Genomic DNA, 20,512 nt, shown 5'->3' with positions numbered 1-20,512 from the left:
CGAGGAGCGCTATACATTCATGATCGGTTGGGATCTGACCCCATCCCCCCGTGGCTTTTCACTTGAGCGGCAGCCCCAGACATAACCACAAATATGGACATACAATAGGGTCAGAGAAGTTGCTGTCAGACAACTCTAGCGGAGGTTAATTTCCTTAAAGGGCTTGGCCAACGGACATAAGAAAGGCGACACATATATGATCACTGGGGTTCATTATAATGTTACTCCAACGTAAACAAGAATGGGGGGTCCCATATTCCCAGTTTGCATGGAGCAGTGGTGAGACAGGCGCACATCTGCACCAGTTGAAGTCTCATCTATCTCTGTCAGTTCTATAGAATTTGAATGGAGTGGTGGTCACTTTTGCACAGTACCTCTCCCTTCAAAACAGGGGGCACGGAACCGGTGGTGTACCACCAATGGCGGCAGGCCAAGCAGATGCTATGGGGTCAGTCATCATGTGATGCCGATACAGTCAAAATCAATGATGGATGAGGGAGTGGAGTGGCAGATGACACTTCTCCCCCATCATGATTCCTGTGTGTCTGACGTCTCAGCGCAGCTGGCGTGATCACGTCACTACATGGCGCCTGCTGCGCTGAGATGTGTTCTTCAGAACGCTCACTGCAGAGACCGGAGCAATGGGGAACAATGAGGAGAGGGGAGTATTGTATTTTTTTTTTTTAATCAGTGAATACATTGTGGTGGCCAGAAAACTGTATGGAGGACTATGGGAAGTGCAGTATACTGCAGAAGGACTATGGGGGTGCATTATACTGTATGGAGTACTATGGGGGTTCATTATACAATATGGAAGATTATTGGGTGCATTATACTACATGGAGGACTATAGGGTGCATTATACAATATGGAAGACTATGGGGAGTGCATTATACTATATGGAGAACTATAGGTAGGACATTATATGGAGGACTATAAGGTGCATTATACTATATGGAGGAATATGGGGGGTGCATTATACTATATGGATGACTATAGGGGTACATTATATTATATGGAGGGTTATGGGGTGCATTATACTATATGGAGGACTGAGGAGTGCATTATACTATATGGAGGACTATAGGGAGTGCATTATACTATATGGAGGGTATGTGAGGCCCATTATACTATATGGAAGGCTATGTGGGTGCCATTTTAATATTTGGAGGGCTATTTGGGGGCCATTATACTGTATACAAGCAATTCAACAGTGTGAAGGTTTTTGTGGAGTCCATCGTACAGTGTGCAGGGTTGTGTGGGAGCCATTATACTGTTTGGAGAGATAGTGCAGGTCACTGTACAGTGTGGGGGCCATTATACTGCATGGAGGGCTGTGTGGGGGTCTCAGTTGGGGAATCATAGTGAGTTGGCTTGGGGGTCATCATTCTTTGCCGGGGGAGTTGAGGTGGGGTACAATGGGCTATCATACTGTGCATGTGCAGGATACTGTGGAGGAATTCACTGTGGGAGTATCATACAGCATTTGTGAGGCACTTTTGTTAGCATCATACTTTTGGGGGCAATACAAGGGGAATTTAGGGCTCCTGTAGGAGGAAAATTACTTTGTAAAGGCTGCAAAGTTGTGATATGCTCTTCTGTGACCTGGCCAACCATTTTTTTTCTTGCTGGGTGGGGGAGGAATTAGAACTTCTGCTATGGGGCCCCATGATTTCTATGTACAACCCTGCACAGAACCCCTTTTCTGGTGTTTGGTTGCATTCCAGCAATAGGACCCCCACTGGATAGGTGGTAAATCATGTCTATAGTCCAACCTCAACTTGCCCCCCATCTTCTACCCAACATATGGCACCTGGGCAATTTGGGGCACTACCATAGACTTTAGATAGTCTGTAGGTCCTGTCAAAATCTGAAAGTTCAGCCAAAAGTTATGTAATGTATGATCACTAGGGATCCTACTGTTTGTGAGGATTCGGATTCCGTGCTCCATAGAAGTGTCAGCTAGCTCCGTCAGTACTTTGAAGGAATCGACACTGTGCCGCTCCATTCAAACACAGGACCCCTGTTCTTGATTTTGGTGGGATCCTAACAGTGACTGCCACTTGATTCAAACACAGGACCCCTGTTCTTGATTTTGGTGGGACCCTAGAAGTGACCGCCACTCCATTCAAACACAGGACCCCTGTTCTTGATTTTGGTGAGACCCTAGCAGTGACCGCCACTTGATTCAAACACAGGACCCCTGTTCTTGATTTTGGTGGGATCCTAACAGTGACCGCCACTCTATTCTAACATGGGACCCCTGTTTTTCTATTTTGTGGGATCCTAGCAGTAACCGCCGCTCCATTCAAACAAAGGACTCCTGTTTCTGTGCTCAGTGGGATCCTAGCAGTAAGACCCCCCAGAGATTACACTGTGGATTGTTGATAATGCCCATAGACCAAGCCCAACCTGGCCTTCTTCCTTCCAAACATCTGCCACCTGGGCAATTCTCCACACTACCATATACATTTGCTAGTCCGAATGTGCTGCCGAAATCAGAGAATTTGACCGACAGTCATGTAATGTGGTTGTAATGTGGTTGGCCTTTAGGATAGAGTCGATAGACGAGTAATAGGTAGTCCTGCAAAAACTTTTTAATTGGTTGACTAAGTAATGTCCACCTTTCCCAGTGAATGGGACTGGAGCAGTATCATTGGCCATGTGGTCCCAAACGCTCACAGTACCACTGACAACCAGAAACAGGAAAATCCTACTACCTTATACAGCACCAATGACAGCGCCATACATATCAAGTGCTAAATATACTACCCATTCATACACAGTACAAATTACGACAATGGCGTGACTTATAGGGCAGATCGGTGTGGTGGCGCTGCCTAGTTGCAGCTTTTGCAACCCAAGGCATTGCTCATACTTCAGCATACACACGGACAATACTGCTGCTACTCAGGGCACATAAAATGTGTATAAACCGAACAGATGAGAGAGATGCATTTCATTTAGCAATAATAAAGTGGACTAAAATGGAGAAACTCGTGTAAAGCTGCAGGTAAACAGTCTCATTTCAGAGCAATTCAGCCCCGTAGTATCAAAGATACATGCTGGGAATAAAATGCATAGTATTACTGACTGCATGTGTATACAGATACTCAATATTTCTGACAGAAGGAGTACACAGATTCTTAGTAATGCTGACAAGGAGGCATACACAAACATTCACTATGTCTGACAGGGAGTAGAAAAGGTATTTAGTTTTCCAGACAGAAGACATAAGATCTCCAGCCTCACAGCCGCAAGGGTCATAGATTTATTACAGAGTGTGGAGAGACTAACTTTTATCAATGTGATTGGCGCATATATATGCACACTATATATGTATATTTTGTAAGGGGTTCACCTACTCTGGCAGCGGTTTGAGGTAGGCACAGGCACAAAGTTGTTTGGTTCAAAAGAGGTGAATTTATTGCAGTACATAAATCTTCACCCAAAGCAAAAAGAAATAGCCATTTTCCAGCAAACCGGTATCACATAAAATAAACAGTCCCATGGATGTACGAGCTTCATCTGTTTACAAAAGGTCTCCACACACAAATCTGCATAGGATCATAGGTCTTTACACCTTCACTCACAGACCCTGAATGATGCAGCTGAACTGCCTTAAATAGGCCATCCCAAGGCCTGGAACTGGAGGTATGGAAACGACCAGTCCCACCCTGCTCTTCTAGTAGTTCTCAGAACCCGGACCCATTGAAAAAACTCTCAGCACTATCCATGGAGCCCGATTCTCCTGGCCATACATCACTGAGGCTAGACACCTTGGTGACACATACCTCCCATCCAGGACTTCTTCGGCTGTATCCTTACAAAATATATAAAATATATGTGCGCGCGAATGCATAGCCCTCTATCTATCTATAGTATATAAGATTCTAAATATACACACACGCTATAAATATATCTATGTACATGGACACAAACACACATGCATATATATTTCTTACACAAAGTATATATACAGTGATCAGCTTAAATGAGTACATCTCCTTTGAAAAGTAAGATTTTAATCAATATCTTACTGAACACAAGAATAATTTCCAAAATGTTGACAGGGCTGAGTGTCATAAAACATCAAGGAGGAGGAGGTGCCTCTGGACGGGGAATAGAGCTGGAGTGACACGAGGCTTCAGAGCTACCATAGCCAATTCCATATCAATTCAAACGCTGATTTCTCAGTAACGGAGGAACAGACTGTCTGAGTAAAGCTATTGCTGGGCTTATTTTTTAAAGAGCTACATGCACATGCTCATATAAATTGTATGGAGACTGAAATCTTAGTGACAGATCCCTTTAAACAGTTTATATTAAGTTTGAAAGTCATTACATGTAGATGAAAACTTACTGATCGCTGGGGGTCCAGTTCCACATTGAGTGGTTAAAAGAGCTCCAGATGAGAGAACTGACGGCTGCTTGCAAAGTATTGGCAGATCCTAATTATTAAAGACAGGTGCATGATACCCGCTAGGTGTACACGAGACCTGGCATGGGGCTAACAGACGCTATATCACCACCTATCACCTCCCGATGTGGAAGAGCCCCCAAATCCTGAGACAAAGCGACATGCCCTATTCTACTGTAACATGCCAGCCTGTGATAACGGAGGTATGGGCACATGTATGTATATGTATCACTGACAGAAGGTATACAGATAGGCAGCTCAGATACTTGGTATAGTTGACAGCTGCTACTGCTGATCTCATGTACGCAGCTCGTGTGCCATCAATTCCCAACCAATAATGAGGCCAAATCATTTACATAATAAAGAAAAGACGAGGAAAAAACTGGCATCCGTACTGAAATATTCATCATAGTGAGAAGCATAGCTGTGGTGGCAAATAAAACTGCAGCATGTTACAGTAGCAGCAAAGTGGATGAGATTTTAGCAACAAATGTAACTTCCTCTGTATGTCAATTTATGCTGCAGATTTTTACTGCAAATGTGCAGTGCATCATAAGGTGAAATTTGCTGCAAATTTACAACAAAATCGGCATGTATCTTTTTCTGCAATTCCCCCAATGAATTTGCAACAATTTTTTTTTGCTGCAAGTGACATTTCCTGTAGATGTCCCAATACAAGGTTAACAAGTTACTTATCACCTATTGATAGATACTGAGGTCCGGCTACTGGGACTCCCACCTCTCCAGAGAATGGGGCTCTGAAATTCCCTATTAGAATCAATGGATGACCGCAGATGCACACCACTGCTCATTTCATTGTCTTTAGGACTGCCGACCGCTGTACTTGGCTGTCTCTATCAATCCAACCGACAATGAACGTAGTCTGGCAATTACCCAATTCAAACGGGGTCATTTAGGGCTCCATTCTCAAGATTGCCGGACTCTCAGTGATCAGAAAGTTGTGACTTATCTGGTGGATAGGTGACAAGTTGCCAAGCTGGGAATAACTCTTTAAGGGGGCTTTCTACCTTTAGGTTCAATCTTTTTTTTTTTTATTTAAATGCATGCATTTGGAGCTAACAAATAATCACTTTTGCAAGTGCACTTTTGCATTAAAAATGTTGCACCATTTGGCTTTTGTATGTTGCACTATGTATTGCTGGCTGCAGAATGAGTTAACTGAGGATCCGACGGCAAGCTTATTCTGATTAATGACCGAGGACCAAAGTAAAATATACAGGGAAACAAAGAGCCTGTTAAAAGACGAACGGTGCAACATATGTACCGAAGTCCAATTGCAAAAACGATTTTTAGTCCAAAATGCATTCATTTAAGGAAAAAAGAATTTGCCCGTGAATGTGAATAACACCTTTAAAGTGGCCATATACACTCAGCTAAACAAGCTAGTTAAGGCGTAATAAGGATACAAAAATGATTGGACAGGTTGATTTTAATGCTCCATCCTCTTGTTTTTCTGGGAATTGTCTCCCAATTGTGAGCATATGCCCAAACTGAGTGTCGTGTGTCTGGGTTCGAACCCCTTAGCCTGTGCTTTGTGGTTGACTTCTCTGTTTGCTGTGCTACAGCAGATACACCTTTTTTTTAGTTTCTGTTTTCATTACTTCAGTATTTTTTAGGGTAACAGGTGTTTTCATTTACTCATTTGTCTGCATTATCACCTTTCGGGTGCGGCTTCATAGACTTTCCCTTGCTGGTATTTCCTGCTGGTGATAGTCTCATTTGGATATCCAGCCGTACTGTAGTTTAAGCCAGTCAGTGAAACACCAGCTAGGGTTTATCTCTCTGCTGTATGTTTCTTACCCTGCACCTATCTTCTGTTTCTTTTTAGGAAATAGGTGGCATATTCTCTAACAGTACATACTTAATCCTTTTTTTTGTATTTCATGGTTTGTTTTACTCACTCTGGGATCTTTCTATTTCAGCACACTTTCCCTTCTGTAGGTGATTTGCACCCTGCTCTGGCCTTCGTCTAGTCTGTGGTTAGGGCTATCTCAGGTCGCGCAGGAACCATTAGGGACTACGGGGTCAGTATCTCTAGTCTGTACAGGAACCGGCAGGGTCAGTTGCAGTTTTTAGTGTGTTACCCATTTTCCTGAGTGAGTTGCTACACAATCATAACACTGAGCATGCAAGTCCATTGGGAGTTGGGTAACATCGGATGCATGTGTATGGGGGGGCATAAGGAATAGATTGATCGCTCGGCTTTTGGGCACCTAGAATAGAAGTCTGAACGTCTAATGTGCCACCCAGGTCATGTTATTAGCCACATGGACCTTCTAATCAATTTGACATGGATAGAACATGGCTTCGCCAGCACTAGTTTCCCATTTCCTCTTTATCTGATCTCCATTTTCCTCTAACTGCTTCTTTTTCCTGATTTCTTCCCTACTTCTAATATTCTCTCACATCCCTCCATCAGTCACAGCCCTCGGTCCCCGAGCCCCCCGTTCCTTCCTTTGTTCCCTCCTCCCCTGTTCTCGTCTCCCCTCTCTCTCTCTCCTTTCTATGCACGGCTCACAACTTCATCTGAATATCTGAATTAACACAGAAAATGAAAACATCTCGCACCTTCTCTTCCCGTTACCATAGTAACGAGATAAGAATCACGCCAGGCCTCACAGGGAAGATCGCGGAGCGCTTCATATCCTCCCCCCCCCATCCCCAAATCAGCCCCAATATACCCCAAACCCTAATTCAACATCCTATAAACAACGGGGTTACAAAGGGTCAGCATATAAAATTTATCAGCGCTATTATGGAGACAAAGTGGTAAAATATTAACCACGTATATTAATCATATCCATAGCCGGATTATAATCCTGAGGTCAATAATATCCGGACATAAATATACGAACCCTATCTTACCCCAAAACACTGGAAATAACCCATTTTGTTTCCTTTCTGTTTCCTAAGATTTATGAAAAACTGTGTGAAAGGAAAAATCGACCTGGTTGCCCATAGGAACCAATCACAGAGCAGCTTTCATTTTACCAGAACTGTTTAAAAAATGAAAGCTGAGCTCTGATTGGTTGCTATGGACAACAAAGACAGTGTTGATAAATGAGGCCAAGTAAACTTTCATGCCGTCAACACTGGAGGCCAAGATCAATACTGGAGGCCAAGATCAATACTGGAGGCCAAGACAATAAATCAACGCTAAAATCAAAAAGATTTGGTGCAGATTTTCTGATCAAATTTCTCAGCGAACCCTGGGTCAAATTTGCTGTGATACTGGAAACAAGCTCAACTCATGTGGATGTACACTTAGGCTTCATGGTAAAGCCATAGTCACTATACATGCTGCCATATGATGCAGCATGAGGCAGGCGTGGAGCGGGTCTCTGCCTCGCTGGGGCGGGTCTCTGCCTCGCTGGGGCGGGCGGGTCTCTGCCTCGCTGCGGCGGGCGGGTCTCTGCCTCGCTGCGGCAGGCGGGTCTCTGCCTCGCTGCGGCAGGCGGGTCTCTGCCTCGCTGCGGCAGGCGGGGGCGGGTCTCTGCCTCGCTGCGGCAGGCGGGGGCGGGTCTCTGCCTCGCTGCGGCAGGCGGGGGCGGGTCTCTGCCTCGCTGCGGCAGGCGGGGGCGGGTCTCTGCCTCGCTGCGGCAGGCGGGGGCGGGTCTCTGCCTCGCTGCGGCAGGCGGGGGCGGGTCTCTGCCTCGCTGCGGCAGGCGGGGGCGGGTCTCTGCCTCGCTGCGGCAGGCGGGGGCGGGTCTCTGCCTCGCTGCGGCAGGCGGGGGCGGGTCTCTGCCTCGCTGCGGCAGGCGGCGGCGGGTCTCTGCCTCGCTGCGGCAGGCGGGGGCGGGTCTCTGCCTCGCTGCGGCAGGCGGGGGCGGGTCTCTGCCTCGCAGCGGCAGGCGGGGGCGGGTCTCTGCCTCGCAGCGGCAGGCGGGGGCGGGTCTCTGCCTCGCAGCGGCAGGCGGGGGCGGGTCTCTGCCTCGCAGCGGCAGGCGGGGGCGGGTCTCTGCCTCGCAGCGGCAGGCGGGGGCGGGTCTCTGCCTCGCAGCGGCAGGCGGGGGCGGGTCTCTGCCTCGCAGCGGCAGGCGGGGGCGGGTCTCCGCCTCGCTGCGGCAGGCGGGTCTTTGCCTTGCTATGGCACAAAGGGGCAAGTCTTTGCCTCGCTACGGCACAAAGGTGCGGGTCTTTGCCTCTGTCTGCTCCTGCTCTCCTGTCCGTATTCCGGCACCAGAAACAAACAAGCTTTCAGTTCTGGGCAAGGAAGCAATTGGACAATGACAAAAGCAATGCATACTGGGAATTGAGAGGAAAGGAAGTTCCAACACCTACCGTGCTGGCAGAATGCTGATAAAGGGGAAATGCCCAAGTAAAATAAGAGGTTGTCAAGTTACAAAGAATGAGAATTGGGACAGTTCCTGGACATATATCAGTATGTGCACCAAAAGCAGGTTTTTTTTAAGGTATAGGTAGTCATTAATCGCTGTATAATGAGTATACAAGGACTATAAAACAATATTACTTTAGTTACTTCTTTTCTATCCAGTGATAGACCCTTTTGCTACAATAATGAGTACAAATCATTAGCATAGTAAAGGCGAAATGGTCACAGGTGTTATATCCTTAGTTCTCTCGAGGGTCACAATACATATATTGCTATACACCAAAACCGGACGGCATTCTTCCCCCCCGTCTCAGAGACGCGTTTGTGCACCTGCGCAGGTTCGGCACTAATTATAGCCTTATCGTTAGCATTACCAGTAATAGTATTTGTCTGTAATAGCCTTATAATTAGCTGTGCACCTGTATATCGAATAGGGAAGGTGTCCCATCTGGGCGTCTGATGGATCTATGGGATTACTCAGGGTCCTGCAGTACGTTTGCTTAATTCGTTAACAACTAGCAGCAGTTGAGTAATGACTCGATGGGTTTCTGCTGACCAATGGTGCATCTTAAGTCGAAGGTTCATGGAAAACTTACAAAGATAATGATCTATTTCAAGATGCACAAGCATAAGCAAATGGAAGAAACATCAAATTAACTCCACGCTGTACTAAAGAGGAGTCTGGTGCCATGAGAGGTAAGGTTAGGAATAATGAAACGACTTTGTAGAAAAATGTACATGGCATTAATACATGTAACCTTTACCGTACATACAGTATCATGGTGAAAGGAGTAAGTGGCTCAAATGATACCAGGACAGCTGCCTATAATTAAGACAGTGAAGGTTTAAAAGGTACCTGCACCTAAAATGTTTCACCAAACAGGTCAGTACACCTTCCAAGCCATCTCTGCCCTCCTCGGGCTCCTGTACAGCTGTCAATCAAGAAAGAGGAGAGTGGAAAAAAGATGCAAAACAAGTAGGTGGAAAAGTTCACTGTAGGACTTCTTACGGAGTGTCAAGATGGAAAGCTCGAACATGGCACTGCTACTCAAAACGAAGAAGACAAAAGATATTGATTACTGCCAAGTATGACCAGGACACATTTGAGATGGACAGCGTCGAACTGGAAATAGTAAAGGACTTCGACCTACTCGGATCAATGATCACTCAAGATGAGGTGACAACACTGGAAGTCAATAGGAGAATAGCTATGGGCAAATCAACAGTGAAGTCACTGGACAAGGTCTTCACATCGAGGAACATTTCACTGGCAACGAAGACGTATATATAATTTGGTATTTTCTGTGGTAATACGGATGCGAAACCAGGACGATAAAGAAACAAGACAGAAGAAGAACTGACATGTTCGAAATGTGGTGCTGGAGAAGGACATTATCAATACCATGGATGGCAAGAAGAACCAACAAATCAATTTTGGAACAAATCAAGCGAGACATGTCACTCGAAGCGAGGATCACCAAGCTACGACTTGCCTACTTCGGACACATTATACAAAGAGAGCAAATCAATGGAAAAGTATGTCATGGTCGGAAGAATAGCAGGAACAAGGTGAAGAGGAAGACCAGAAACCCGATGGCTTGATACTTTCAAGACCCTGGTGGACCAATCTAGGCTTGCACAAGACTGATCTTCCTACAGATCGTTCATCTATCAAGTCGCCATGGCTCCAGATAGAGCCGAAAGCGGGTTAAAAACTACAAAACCTGTTTGTCCATGCCAAGGTTGCTTGGTGTGAACAGCCATTTTGTGTCTGGAGGACCCCATAAACGAATTTGGAGGACTTAATGTGTAAAGGATCCTTTAGGCTACACGGCGACAAAGATCAAAATGTCCCATTGAGACATTGAATCTACTAATGTGGCCATGATGCAACCGACGTTTGCGTATTCAATTCAGCCAAGTATGCATGTATTTCCAATGGGAAGCACATGGTAGGACTCTGCCAAGATCGGGTGGTAAATCCAACATGATTCTTCTTTCCACCCAACATCATCTGCAGGAAGAGAGTCATGAGGCCCCAATTAGATGGTCAGCTGGTCCCACCGAAATTGGAGGGTTCGACTGACATTAATCTAATGTGTGTGGTGGTCTGAAATAATCTTACAGTGTTCTGCTACAGTTTACTCTTTGCATATAATCATTGATTAAGATGGAACAGTATTGTTCAGACAAGTGGATTATCGATGGATATCAAGGAACATAAACCAGGTAGCTATAAAAAGTATAGAAAGCTGGGTCTACAATTATCCAACAGCAATGAGGATGTCACGTCCCATCAGTGGCAGGCCGGAGCGATGGAACGATATATTTCCATTTTTATGATCCTCGAGCATAATTGAAAAGTCAATTGCTACTTTATTTTTTCAATCTGGGTCAAATAAAATGAATTTAATTTGCACAGTGGAGTGTTCTCCAGTAATTTGTTGTATATCTATTAAAAAAAGGGATTATGGCAAATGCAATTATGCAACAGTTTTTTATCTCACTGGCTAAAGCTGCATTCACACAGGTGTAATAGATCTCCCTATATTTAATGTCAAGGGAATCAGCTACCATCATGTAAAAACAAGAAAACTATAGAGCTCCATCGTAAAGTCCCATCTATTAGAACCACATGGATTCTTGGTGGTGCAGGCCAACTCCATCAAGTAGGACTCACCTTAGGAAACTAGACCTCTATATTTAATCCCATTGCGCATTGGGTCTACCTAATTTTTTTCTGGCATTTATGTAACATCACCATTAATCTCCCAGTCTTGGTAACTGTGCAGCCATTATAGTACGCACATCCCATTTTCATGCCGATAGAATGATCTTAAGATGGTAAAAGTATTAGAGGATAGGTAAACTATGGCCATATAGTGGTCCTCGTGGTCAGCAAAAATACTGCACATGATTCCTCACACCATTATTCTAAAACTAATCAGTGGGACCCAATAAAAAGTAACTGTACTTTCAACTTTCACAGACTTATGTCAAAGAGACATTTCAGAAGCTTTGATTTTTGGAGATTTGACTGCCAGGACCCCCCCCCCCCCCGCCCCGATTGCCAAGACAAAGAGGTACAAGAATTTAGAGAAGAGCAGCTTTCCTCAAAGAATCTATCAGTTAAATGCCACCATACATATTAGATGATTGTTGGCTGAACGATGGCTTGGCCATTTGTCCAGCTGGCAGTCACCTTGGTGCTAGTTCGGCCAAGAGAGACGTTGAGATGTTGACAGACATGTCGTGGAGAACAAATTGATCGGCAGTCCGAAGTTGGACACGCCCGATAGACATCTTTGCTGACAATCAGTTGTTTGTGACCCCCATACACATAAGACAGTCAGCCAAACCTGTTGAGGTTCAACCATCATAACTCTAATGTATATGGGGGGCGTTTGTCTTCAGTCTTGGAGTAGACCAGTGCTTGGCTTAGTACTTCCGTCTTTTGTTCCAATAATTGTAGGGATCCGATCATTGTCACCCCACTGATTGTTGACATTCTTAGCCGAGCTCCACTCTCCTCTGAGGCTGAAGTCAGTACCCAATAGAAAGCCTATAGTCTTGGAGAAGAGCAGCGCTTGGCTGAGCTTCTCTGCCCCTTTATTTTAGAGATTGATGAAGGTCTCAACCCCAGGACACCAATGATGAAAACTTCTCACAGGTCAAAAAGTTTTGTAAAGGTGCAACTACGTCAAAGAACTGAAACCTCAGTTTCCTTTCTTTGCTGCCATAAAGTGTCCAATGGTACCAGAGTTCATCCATTTCAAGGTCAAAATGTGATTATTTGCACTACAGTCACCTTCCTATGAGCATAAGCCGGTCTGGCGATTCTCCGACCTCTCTCAAAGACATTTTTTCATACCCAAAGTTAACAGAGAAAGGGTCTACTTGGCATCACTGTTGTACATGAAAATCCAGACAATAAGCAGTTTATGAAATAATGATAATAATAATAAATAATAATAATAATAATATAATCACATTCCACAACAAATTTTTCCCCCCATTTTTTTTTTTAAACAGGCATCAATGCAGCAAATAAATGACAATAATTTCACATATTGGCAAATGAGCAGCAATTGAATCCAAGATATATTCAACATAAAATATTGAACATTTTGAATAAGAATTGGCAATTACAATTCATGCACCGGAGCTAGAGCTGCATGACCAAAGTCATCTGAAGTTATGTTATGGTCACGCTCATCGAGCAACTCAATGTGTCCACGCAGCAAAAGTCAAAAATACCTTACACTTGACTGAAAATTCTGCATTACATTTCAACAGAAATCACACATAATACTTAATGTGACTTCTACTGCAGTTTTGGTAGCATGCAAAAAATTATATTCTGGACAATTTTTTTTATTTTTTTTTAAACTTTTTCTGGCTTGACCCTCCTTGGTAGGAGTTGGAAGGAACCATTAAGTCCAAGCAAATAATTACAGTAGGCTTTTATATTGCACACAAGTGATCGACATACCTGATATGAGGGATACAGTATCCTTCTCCCAGGACACAACACTGACATACTCCTGCACGGAGGGTTGAGTGAGGCACTTGAATACAGCCGCACTTCCACGCATGGCGCTCTGGTCCTCCACACGGACTGTGTACGGCTCCCTGAAAACTAAGGTACAGGCATTTTGTCACTTGATTTGAACTGTAGGTGGAGCTTTTTAAATAGATTGGGCAATTATGTGACTTCACGGTCTACGCAGACCTATATATAGTAGGATCGAAGGGGTATTTCCATCCCAAAGTGATGACAAATTGGCAGGCTATGCCATCACTTCATGATTAGTGGGAGTCCATGTCAGAGTCTCCCTCCCGTCATGCAGAGAATGAAGAACTCTCCATGCCTAATCTATAAACAACAGAGCCGCCGCCACCCAGTGAGCAGGCCAATTACAGGACCGCTCCATTTAAAGAGAATCTATAGGATGTTTCATGCTGCCCTGAAACATTGCAGCTAGTTTCAAATGCTAGACACATTCCAACCCAACTTGCATTTCATTGAGTGAGGTGGTGCACGTCTAGTTGGCAAGTGACCGCATGTATGCAAATCACACACTCGCTGCTCCCAACGCCGCCACCAGAGAATCCTGTGAGGATTCACAAGTCTGCAATCACAGAGTGACTGCAGACTTGTAGCCTTAGGCCTGACAACCCCTTTAATGGACTGAGCGTTGTAGCGTTTCAGAATAAAACATATATACCTGAAATAATGCAGCCAGTGTCTGATTTATGAATCACAGGGTTGGGACAGCATGAATCTCCTGGCAGGTTCCCTTTAAATGAATGAGGCTGGCAGCAATTTTCTACTCAGCTGGGTGACTGGCAGTACTGCTGTGCATGAAAAATTTGTAAAGGGGCCACAGCAGTGAATCAGCACTGCCACAACTCAGTTCTTAGAAAAGCATGGTCCCAGAGGTCAGACGTTCCCCAATTATAGTGGTATGCCATCACTATATGAAATGAGAATACTCCTTTCATTGGACTAAAGGCAATGTGAACCCTGGACATAGAAAACTTTATTTTTACATATTTAAGTGGCTAATTGAACATTGCACTATTATTAAGACAGTAAACTCCACTCCTGCTGTAATTTTGCAGTTTGCAAACTTTTTGTAATTGTGGACATCATGTGGATGTGTTACTCTCAGTAATACATGATGGGTCTAAAGCCTGTATTGTCCAGGAAGTTGTTGACTTCCTCAGCTCTCATCTGCACAGCTTCATTCCTGTACTGAAGATTCCTTCTTCAGATCACGAAGAATGTCCTTTCCTCTGTGTCTATAGACATGGATGCCAAAAAGAGTGTTATTCCTCACAATGCAAAGTCCTGAATGCCAGCTATATAAAGTGGTTATACAGACACTGCAGCAGCAAAGTGGAAGGAAACTGAAAACAATTTAGAAAGTTGTCCAATCTAAAAAAAAGTAAAAACCGGCAAGGTAAAAGGTAGATATATATATATATATATATATATCTATACATATCTACAGTGTTGTGAAAAAGTGTTTGCCTGATGTCTTATTCTTTTCTAATTCTTATTCTCATTTAAGTGTCAGACAAAGATAACACAAGTAAACACAAAATTGAGTTTTTAAATGAAGGTCTTTATTATTAAGGGAAAAAAAAATCCAAACCTACAGTGCCCTGTGTGAAAAAGTGATTGCCCCCTGAACCTCATAACTGGTTGGGCCCTTAGCAGCCACAACTGCAATTAAGAGTTTGCGATAACTGCCAATGAGTCTTTTACAAAGCTCTGGAGGAATTTTAGCCACTCATCTTTGCAAAATATTTGTAATTCAGCCACATTGGAGGGTTTCCGAGCATGAACCACCTTTTTAAGGTCAGGCCGCAGCATCTCAATTGGATAAAGGTCAGGACTTTAACTAGGCCACTCCAAAGTCTTAATTTTGTTTTTCTTAAGCCAATCACAGGTGGACTTGCTGGTGTGTTTTGGATCATTATCCTGCTGCATAATCCAAGTGCGCTTCATCTTGAGGTCCCGAACAGATGGCCGGACATTCTCCTTCAGGATTTTTTGATAGAAAGCATCTTCTTCGAGTCTTCTTGTGCAAAGTGGCTTCGGAGATAAGTGGCAGTTATTTCAGAGGCAGTTAGTCAGGGCAGGAGTCAGGTAACCAACACTTTGACCACTTACTCTCTTTTAACTATGTTTCTGTTAGCTCTCACTTTTTCCTCTATTGTCCTCCACTTTCTAGTAACCCCTCAAATCCCTACACCTAGTAAGAAACTCTTCATCTCTCCCTCCATCCTCCCCATTCATCTCACCTCCTCCTCCGAATTATTCCTCAACAATCAATCCTGAATTCCAAATACAGACAGCCACCTCATGCTCTCTCTTGCTCCCACCTGCTAACACTTTCTCTGCTCCTCCTCACTGCTGGAGATATCTCTCCAAATCCTGGTCCTCCTCGCCATATTCCCACAGTTACTTCTACCTCCTATCCACGACCTTCCACAAACAGTCGCAACCCTTCTAACCTCATACCCATCCAACTAATCCCCACTTCCTCAGTTGCTCTAACAGGAGCTCTATGAAACGCTCGCTCCGTCTGCAACAAACTTTCCTACATCCACGTCCTTTTCATTACTAACAAACTTTCCTTCCTTGCCATCACCGAAACATGGCTCATCCCCTCTGACACAGCCTCCCCAGCTGCACTCTCATATGGTGGATTCCACCTTTCCCACACCCCCCGCCCCAAGGGCAAACATGGTGGAGGCGTAGGTTTTCTCCTTTCAGATACCTGCGCTTTCACCCAAATATCACTGCCACCCTCTGTTACACTCCCCTCTTTTGAGGTGCACTGTGTGCGCATCTATTCCCCCTCTGACCTCTAACTGGCCATTATTTACTGACCCCCAGGGCTAGCCACCATTTTCTTAGACCACTTCACCACCTGGCTGCTTCACTTCCTTTCCACTGACATCCCCACTATCATAATGGGTGACTTCAACATCCCCATTGACACTTCCCAATCATCTGTCTCTAAGCTCCTATCCCGTCTTCGGCAGCTACTCATAAAGATGGCCACACACTGGACCTCATCTTCACCCGCCTCTGTTCCCTATCTAACCTCTCTAACTCACCCCTCCCTCTCTCTGACCATAACCTCCTCACATTCTCTACCCTCTCCTCTCCAGTTGCACAATCCTCACTCCACAAACTTACACACACTCGCAGAAACCTCAAACACCTTGACCTACACTCACTCTCTGAATCCCTCCTCCCTCTTACAGATATAAATTCCTTACACAATGCAGATGCTGCTGCCGCTTCATATAACACCACAATAGCTGCAGCTCTCTACTCGATCGCCCCTCTCACACATACCAAATCTCGCACAATCAACAGGCAACCCTGGCACACCAAACTTACTAAAGAACTGCGACGGGCCTCCAGGGTTGCGGAGCGGAGATGGAAAAGGTCTCACTCCATCGAGCACTTCATCGCATTCAAACAATCCCTCACTATTTTCAAGTCCGCACTCACTACAGCAAAACAAACCTACTTCTCATCTCGCATATCCTCTCTGTCTCACAACCCTAAACAGCTATTTAACACTTTCAATTCTCTCCTTCATCCCCCAGCACCTCCTCCCTCTTCTCTCATCTCAGCCGAAGACTTTGCCTCATTCTTCAAGCAGTAGATTGACACCATCAGACAAAGCTTTTGCCTAAAGTCCGCACAACCCCTCCTCATATCTACTCAACCCTCCTCCTCCAAACCCCACTTTTCCACCATTACAGAAGGTCAAGTCTCCTCTTTACTCTCCAAATCACACCTCACCACCTGCAAACTTGACCCAATCCCATCCCACCTCATCCCTAACCTTACCACAGTCTTCATCCCAACCCTAACCCACCTCTTCAACCTGTCACTAACAACCGGTGTCTTCCCCTCATGTTTCAAACACGCTGCAATCACACCCATCCTCAAAAAGCCCTCCCTTGACCCATCCTCTCTGACTAGCTACAGCCCCATATCACTTCTCCCCTTTGCCTCAAAACTACTAGAACAACATGTCCACCTTGAACTGTCCTCCCACCTCTCCTCCTGTTCCCTCTTCGACTGCCTGCAATCTGGCTTCCGACTGCATCACTCGACTGAAACTGCCCTGACCAAAGTCACCAATGACCTACTAAACGCCAAATCCAAGCGACACTACTCCATCCTCCTCCTTCTGGACCTGTCATCTGCCTTCGACACAGTGGACCATTCCCTCTTACTACAGATTCTCTCATCTCTTGGCATCATGTACTTGGCCCTATCTTGGATCTCCTCATACTTAACAGACAGGACATTTAGCGTCTCCCACTCACGCACCACCTCCTCATCTCGCCCCCTATCTGTCGGTGTCCCCCAAGGTTCAGTTCTAGGACCTCTGCTCTTCTCCATCTACACCTTTGGCCTGGGACAGCTCATAGAGTCTCATGGCTTTCAGTATCACCTCTATGCTGATGACACACAGATCTACCTCTCTGGACCCGATATCTCCTCCCTACTAACCAAAATCCCACAATGTCTGTCCGCCATCTCATCCTTCTTCTCTGCCAGATTTCTAAAACTCAACATGGATAAAACAGAGTTCATCATCTTTCCACCCTCTCATTCATATCTCCCATCTGACCTATCCATCAACGTCAATGGCTGTTCACTCTCCCCAGTCCCACAAGCTCGCTGCCTTGGGGTAAAGTTGGACTCTGATCTCTCCTTCAAACCACATATCCAAGCCCTTTCCACTTCCTGCCGACTCCAACTCAAAAATATCTCCCGGATCCGTGCATTCCTCAGCAAAGACTCTGCAAAAACACTAGTACATGCCCTCATCATCTCCCGCCTCGACTACTGCAACCTCCTGCTCTGTGGCCTCCCTTCCAGCACTCTTGCGCCCCTCCAATCTATGCTAAACTCTGCTGCTCGACTAATCCACCTGTCCCCCTGCTATTCCCCAGCCTCCCCCCTCTGTCAATCCCTTCACTGGCTCCCCATTGCCCAGAGACTCCAGTTCAAAACCCTAACCATGGCATACAAAGCCATCCACAAACTGTCTCCTCCTTATATCTCTGACCTAGTCTCCCGGTACTTACCTGCACGCAACCTCCGATCCTCACAAGATCTCCTTCTCTACCCCCCTCTTATCTCCTCTTCCCACAATCGCATACAAGATTTCTCCAGTGCATCCCCCCTGCTCTGGAACTCTGTACCCCAACACATCAGACTCGCGCCTACCATGGAAGCCTTCAAAAGAAACCTGAAGACCTACCTCTTCTGACAAGCCTACAACCTGCAGTAACCACCGCTCCACCACATTACTGCATGACCTCCTCTACCCCCACCTACTGTATCCCCACCCATCCCTTGTAGAATGTGAGCCCTCGCGGGCAGGGTCCTCGCTCCTCCTGTACCAGTAGCTGACTCGTTTTGTTAAGACTATGTAAATGTTTTTGCTATGTATATCCCTATCACATGTAAAGCGCCATGGAATAAATGGCGCTATAATAATAAATAATAATAATAATAATAATTCATGGTTCCATTTACCACAGCAAGTATTCCAGGTCCTGAATCAGCAAAACAGCCCCAGACCATCACACTACCACCACCATATTTTACTGTTTGTATGATATTCCTTTTCTGAAATACTGTGTTACTTCTACACCAGATGCAATGGCATATACACCTTCTAAAAAGTTCAACTTTTGTCCCGTCAGTCCACAGAGAATTCTCCCAAAAGTCTTGGCGATTATCTAGATGTTTTCTGGCAAAATGAGATGAGCCTTTATGTTCTTTTTGCTCAGCAGTGTTCTTCGTCTTGGAACTGCATGCATTCCATTTTTGCCCAGTCTCTTTCTTATGGTGGAGTCATGAACACTGACCTTAACTGAGGCAAGTGAGGCCTGCAGTTCTTTGTATGTTGTTGTCGGGTCTTTTGTGACCTCTTAGATGAATCTTCGCTGGGCTCTTAGGGTAATTTTGGTCGGCCGGCCACTCCTGGGAAGGTTAACACTGTTCCATGTTTTCACCATTTGTGTATAATGGCTCTCACTGTGGTTCGCTGGATTCCCAAAGCTTTAGAAATTGCTTTATAACCTTTTCCAGATTGATAGATCTCAATTACTTTGTTTTGGATTTGTTCCTGAATTCCTTTGGATCACTGCATGATGTCTAGCTTTTGAGGATCGTTTGGTCTACTTCACTATGTCAGGCAGGTCTTATATCAGTGATTTTTTGATTGAGAACAGGTGTGACAGTAATCAGGCCTGTGTTTGGCTAGGAAAATTGAACTCAGCTTACCAACGATGTGATAAACCACAGTTCATTTATGTTTTAAAGGAGGAGCAATCACTTTTTCACACAGGGCCCTGTAGGTTTGGATTTATTTTTCCCTCAATACTAAAGGCCTTCATTTAAAAACTGCATTTTGTGTTTACTTGTGTTAACTTTGTCTAATATTTCCATTTGTTTTGTGATCTAAAACATTTAAGTGACAAACATGCAAAAGAAGAAGAAATCGGGAAAAGGGGGCAAATACTTTTTCACACTGTAAATATAATATATATCAGCACCTAAGAAATTTGGCATGGTACTCTGAAAAGTAATGTAGCCCTCTAAGGCTACTGATCATAAAGATTCCAGATCATGGACCTCCAGTAATGTTATTCTGTCTTAATGTTTGTAAACATCTAAAGATATACCCTCATTTATAACTCAATCCATTTGTTATATGTGTATTTGGATATTGCACTATTTCCTCCAATTTCCGAGCTTTGCTTTCCCTCTTTCCATAATACAAATACACATAAAACTTATCACATGATCAATACACCTCGCTCTGCAAACTCCAATATTGAAAATATGACCTGCCATTCAAGCAATAATAGATCCATTCTTCTGGCTGCAAGCTTATTGAAAAACAATTACTGGCGAGCAGCACTAAAGACCTTGAAAAGAATAACCAGCTCGATCGTGTGCTCAATCTCCTTATGATCAATTCAAAGATTGCAGTTTCAATTTCTGGAAACAATGGGGAATGTATCTCCACAGTCACCAAGCGCAATATTATAGACTGTATACACATGTTCAGCGCTTTGTTTCCTTGTTCCGTAGCCGGGGAAAGAGCCTGGATTTTTTTTTTTTTGGGGCTGGAGCTCTCCATGGTCCTGATTATAGTGCGATAACTGGAATCTAT

At 44.6% G+C, this 20,512-nt stretch overlaps 1 protein-coding gene across 2 annotated transcripts in view; it reads right to left on the bottom strand.

The window, feature by feature from the left end:
• DSCAML1 (DS cell adhesion molecule like 1) overlaps positions 1-20,512 on the bottom strand; it is a 239,937-nt gene that overhangs the window by 168,430 nt on the left and 50,995 nt on the right. For both annotated transcript variants that reach the window (XM_073657068.1, XM_073657069.1), the window contains exon 3: positions 13,267-13,413. In XM_073657068.1, the coding sequence (XP_073513169.1) occupies positions 13,267-13,413 (147 nt within the window). The remainder of the gene's footprint in view (positions 1-13,266; positions 13,414-20,512) is intronic.

This window comes from Phyllobates terribilis, unplaced genomic scaffold, assembly GCF_046119375.1.
Source record: "Phyllobates terribilis strain yellow unplaced genomic scaffold, ASM4611937v1 Scaffold_12__6_contigs__length_324123572, whole genome shotgun sequence".
Classification (NCBI taxonomy): domain Eukaryota; kingdom Metazoa; phylum Chordata; class Amphibia; order Anura; family Dendrobatidae; genus Phyllobates; species Phyllobates terribilis.
Note: the sequence above shows the minus strand (reverse complement) of the source record. Positions and strands in the feature narration are given on the sequence as shown.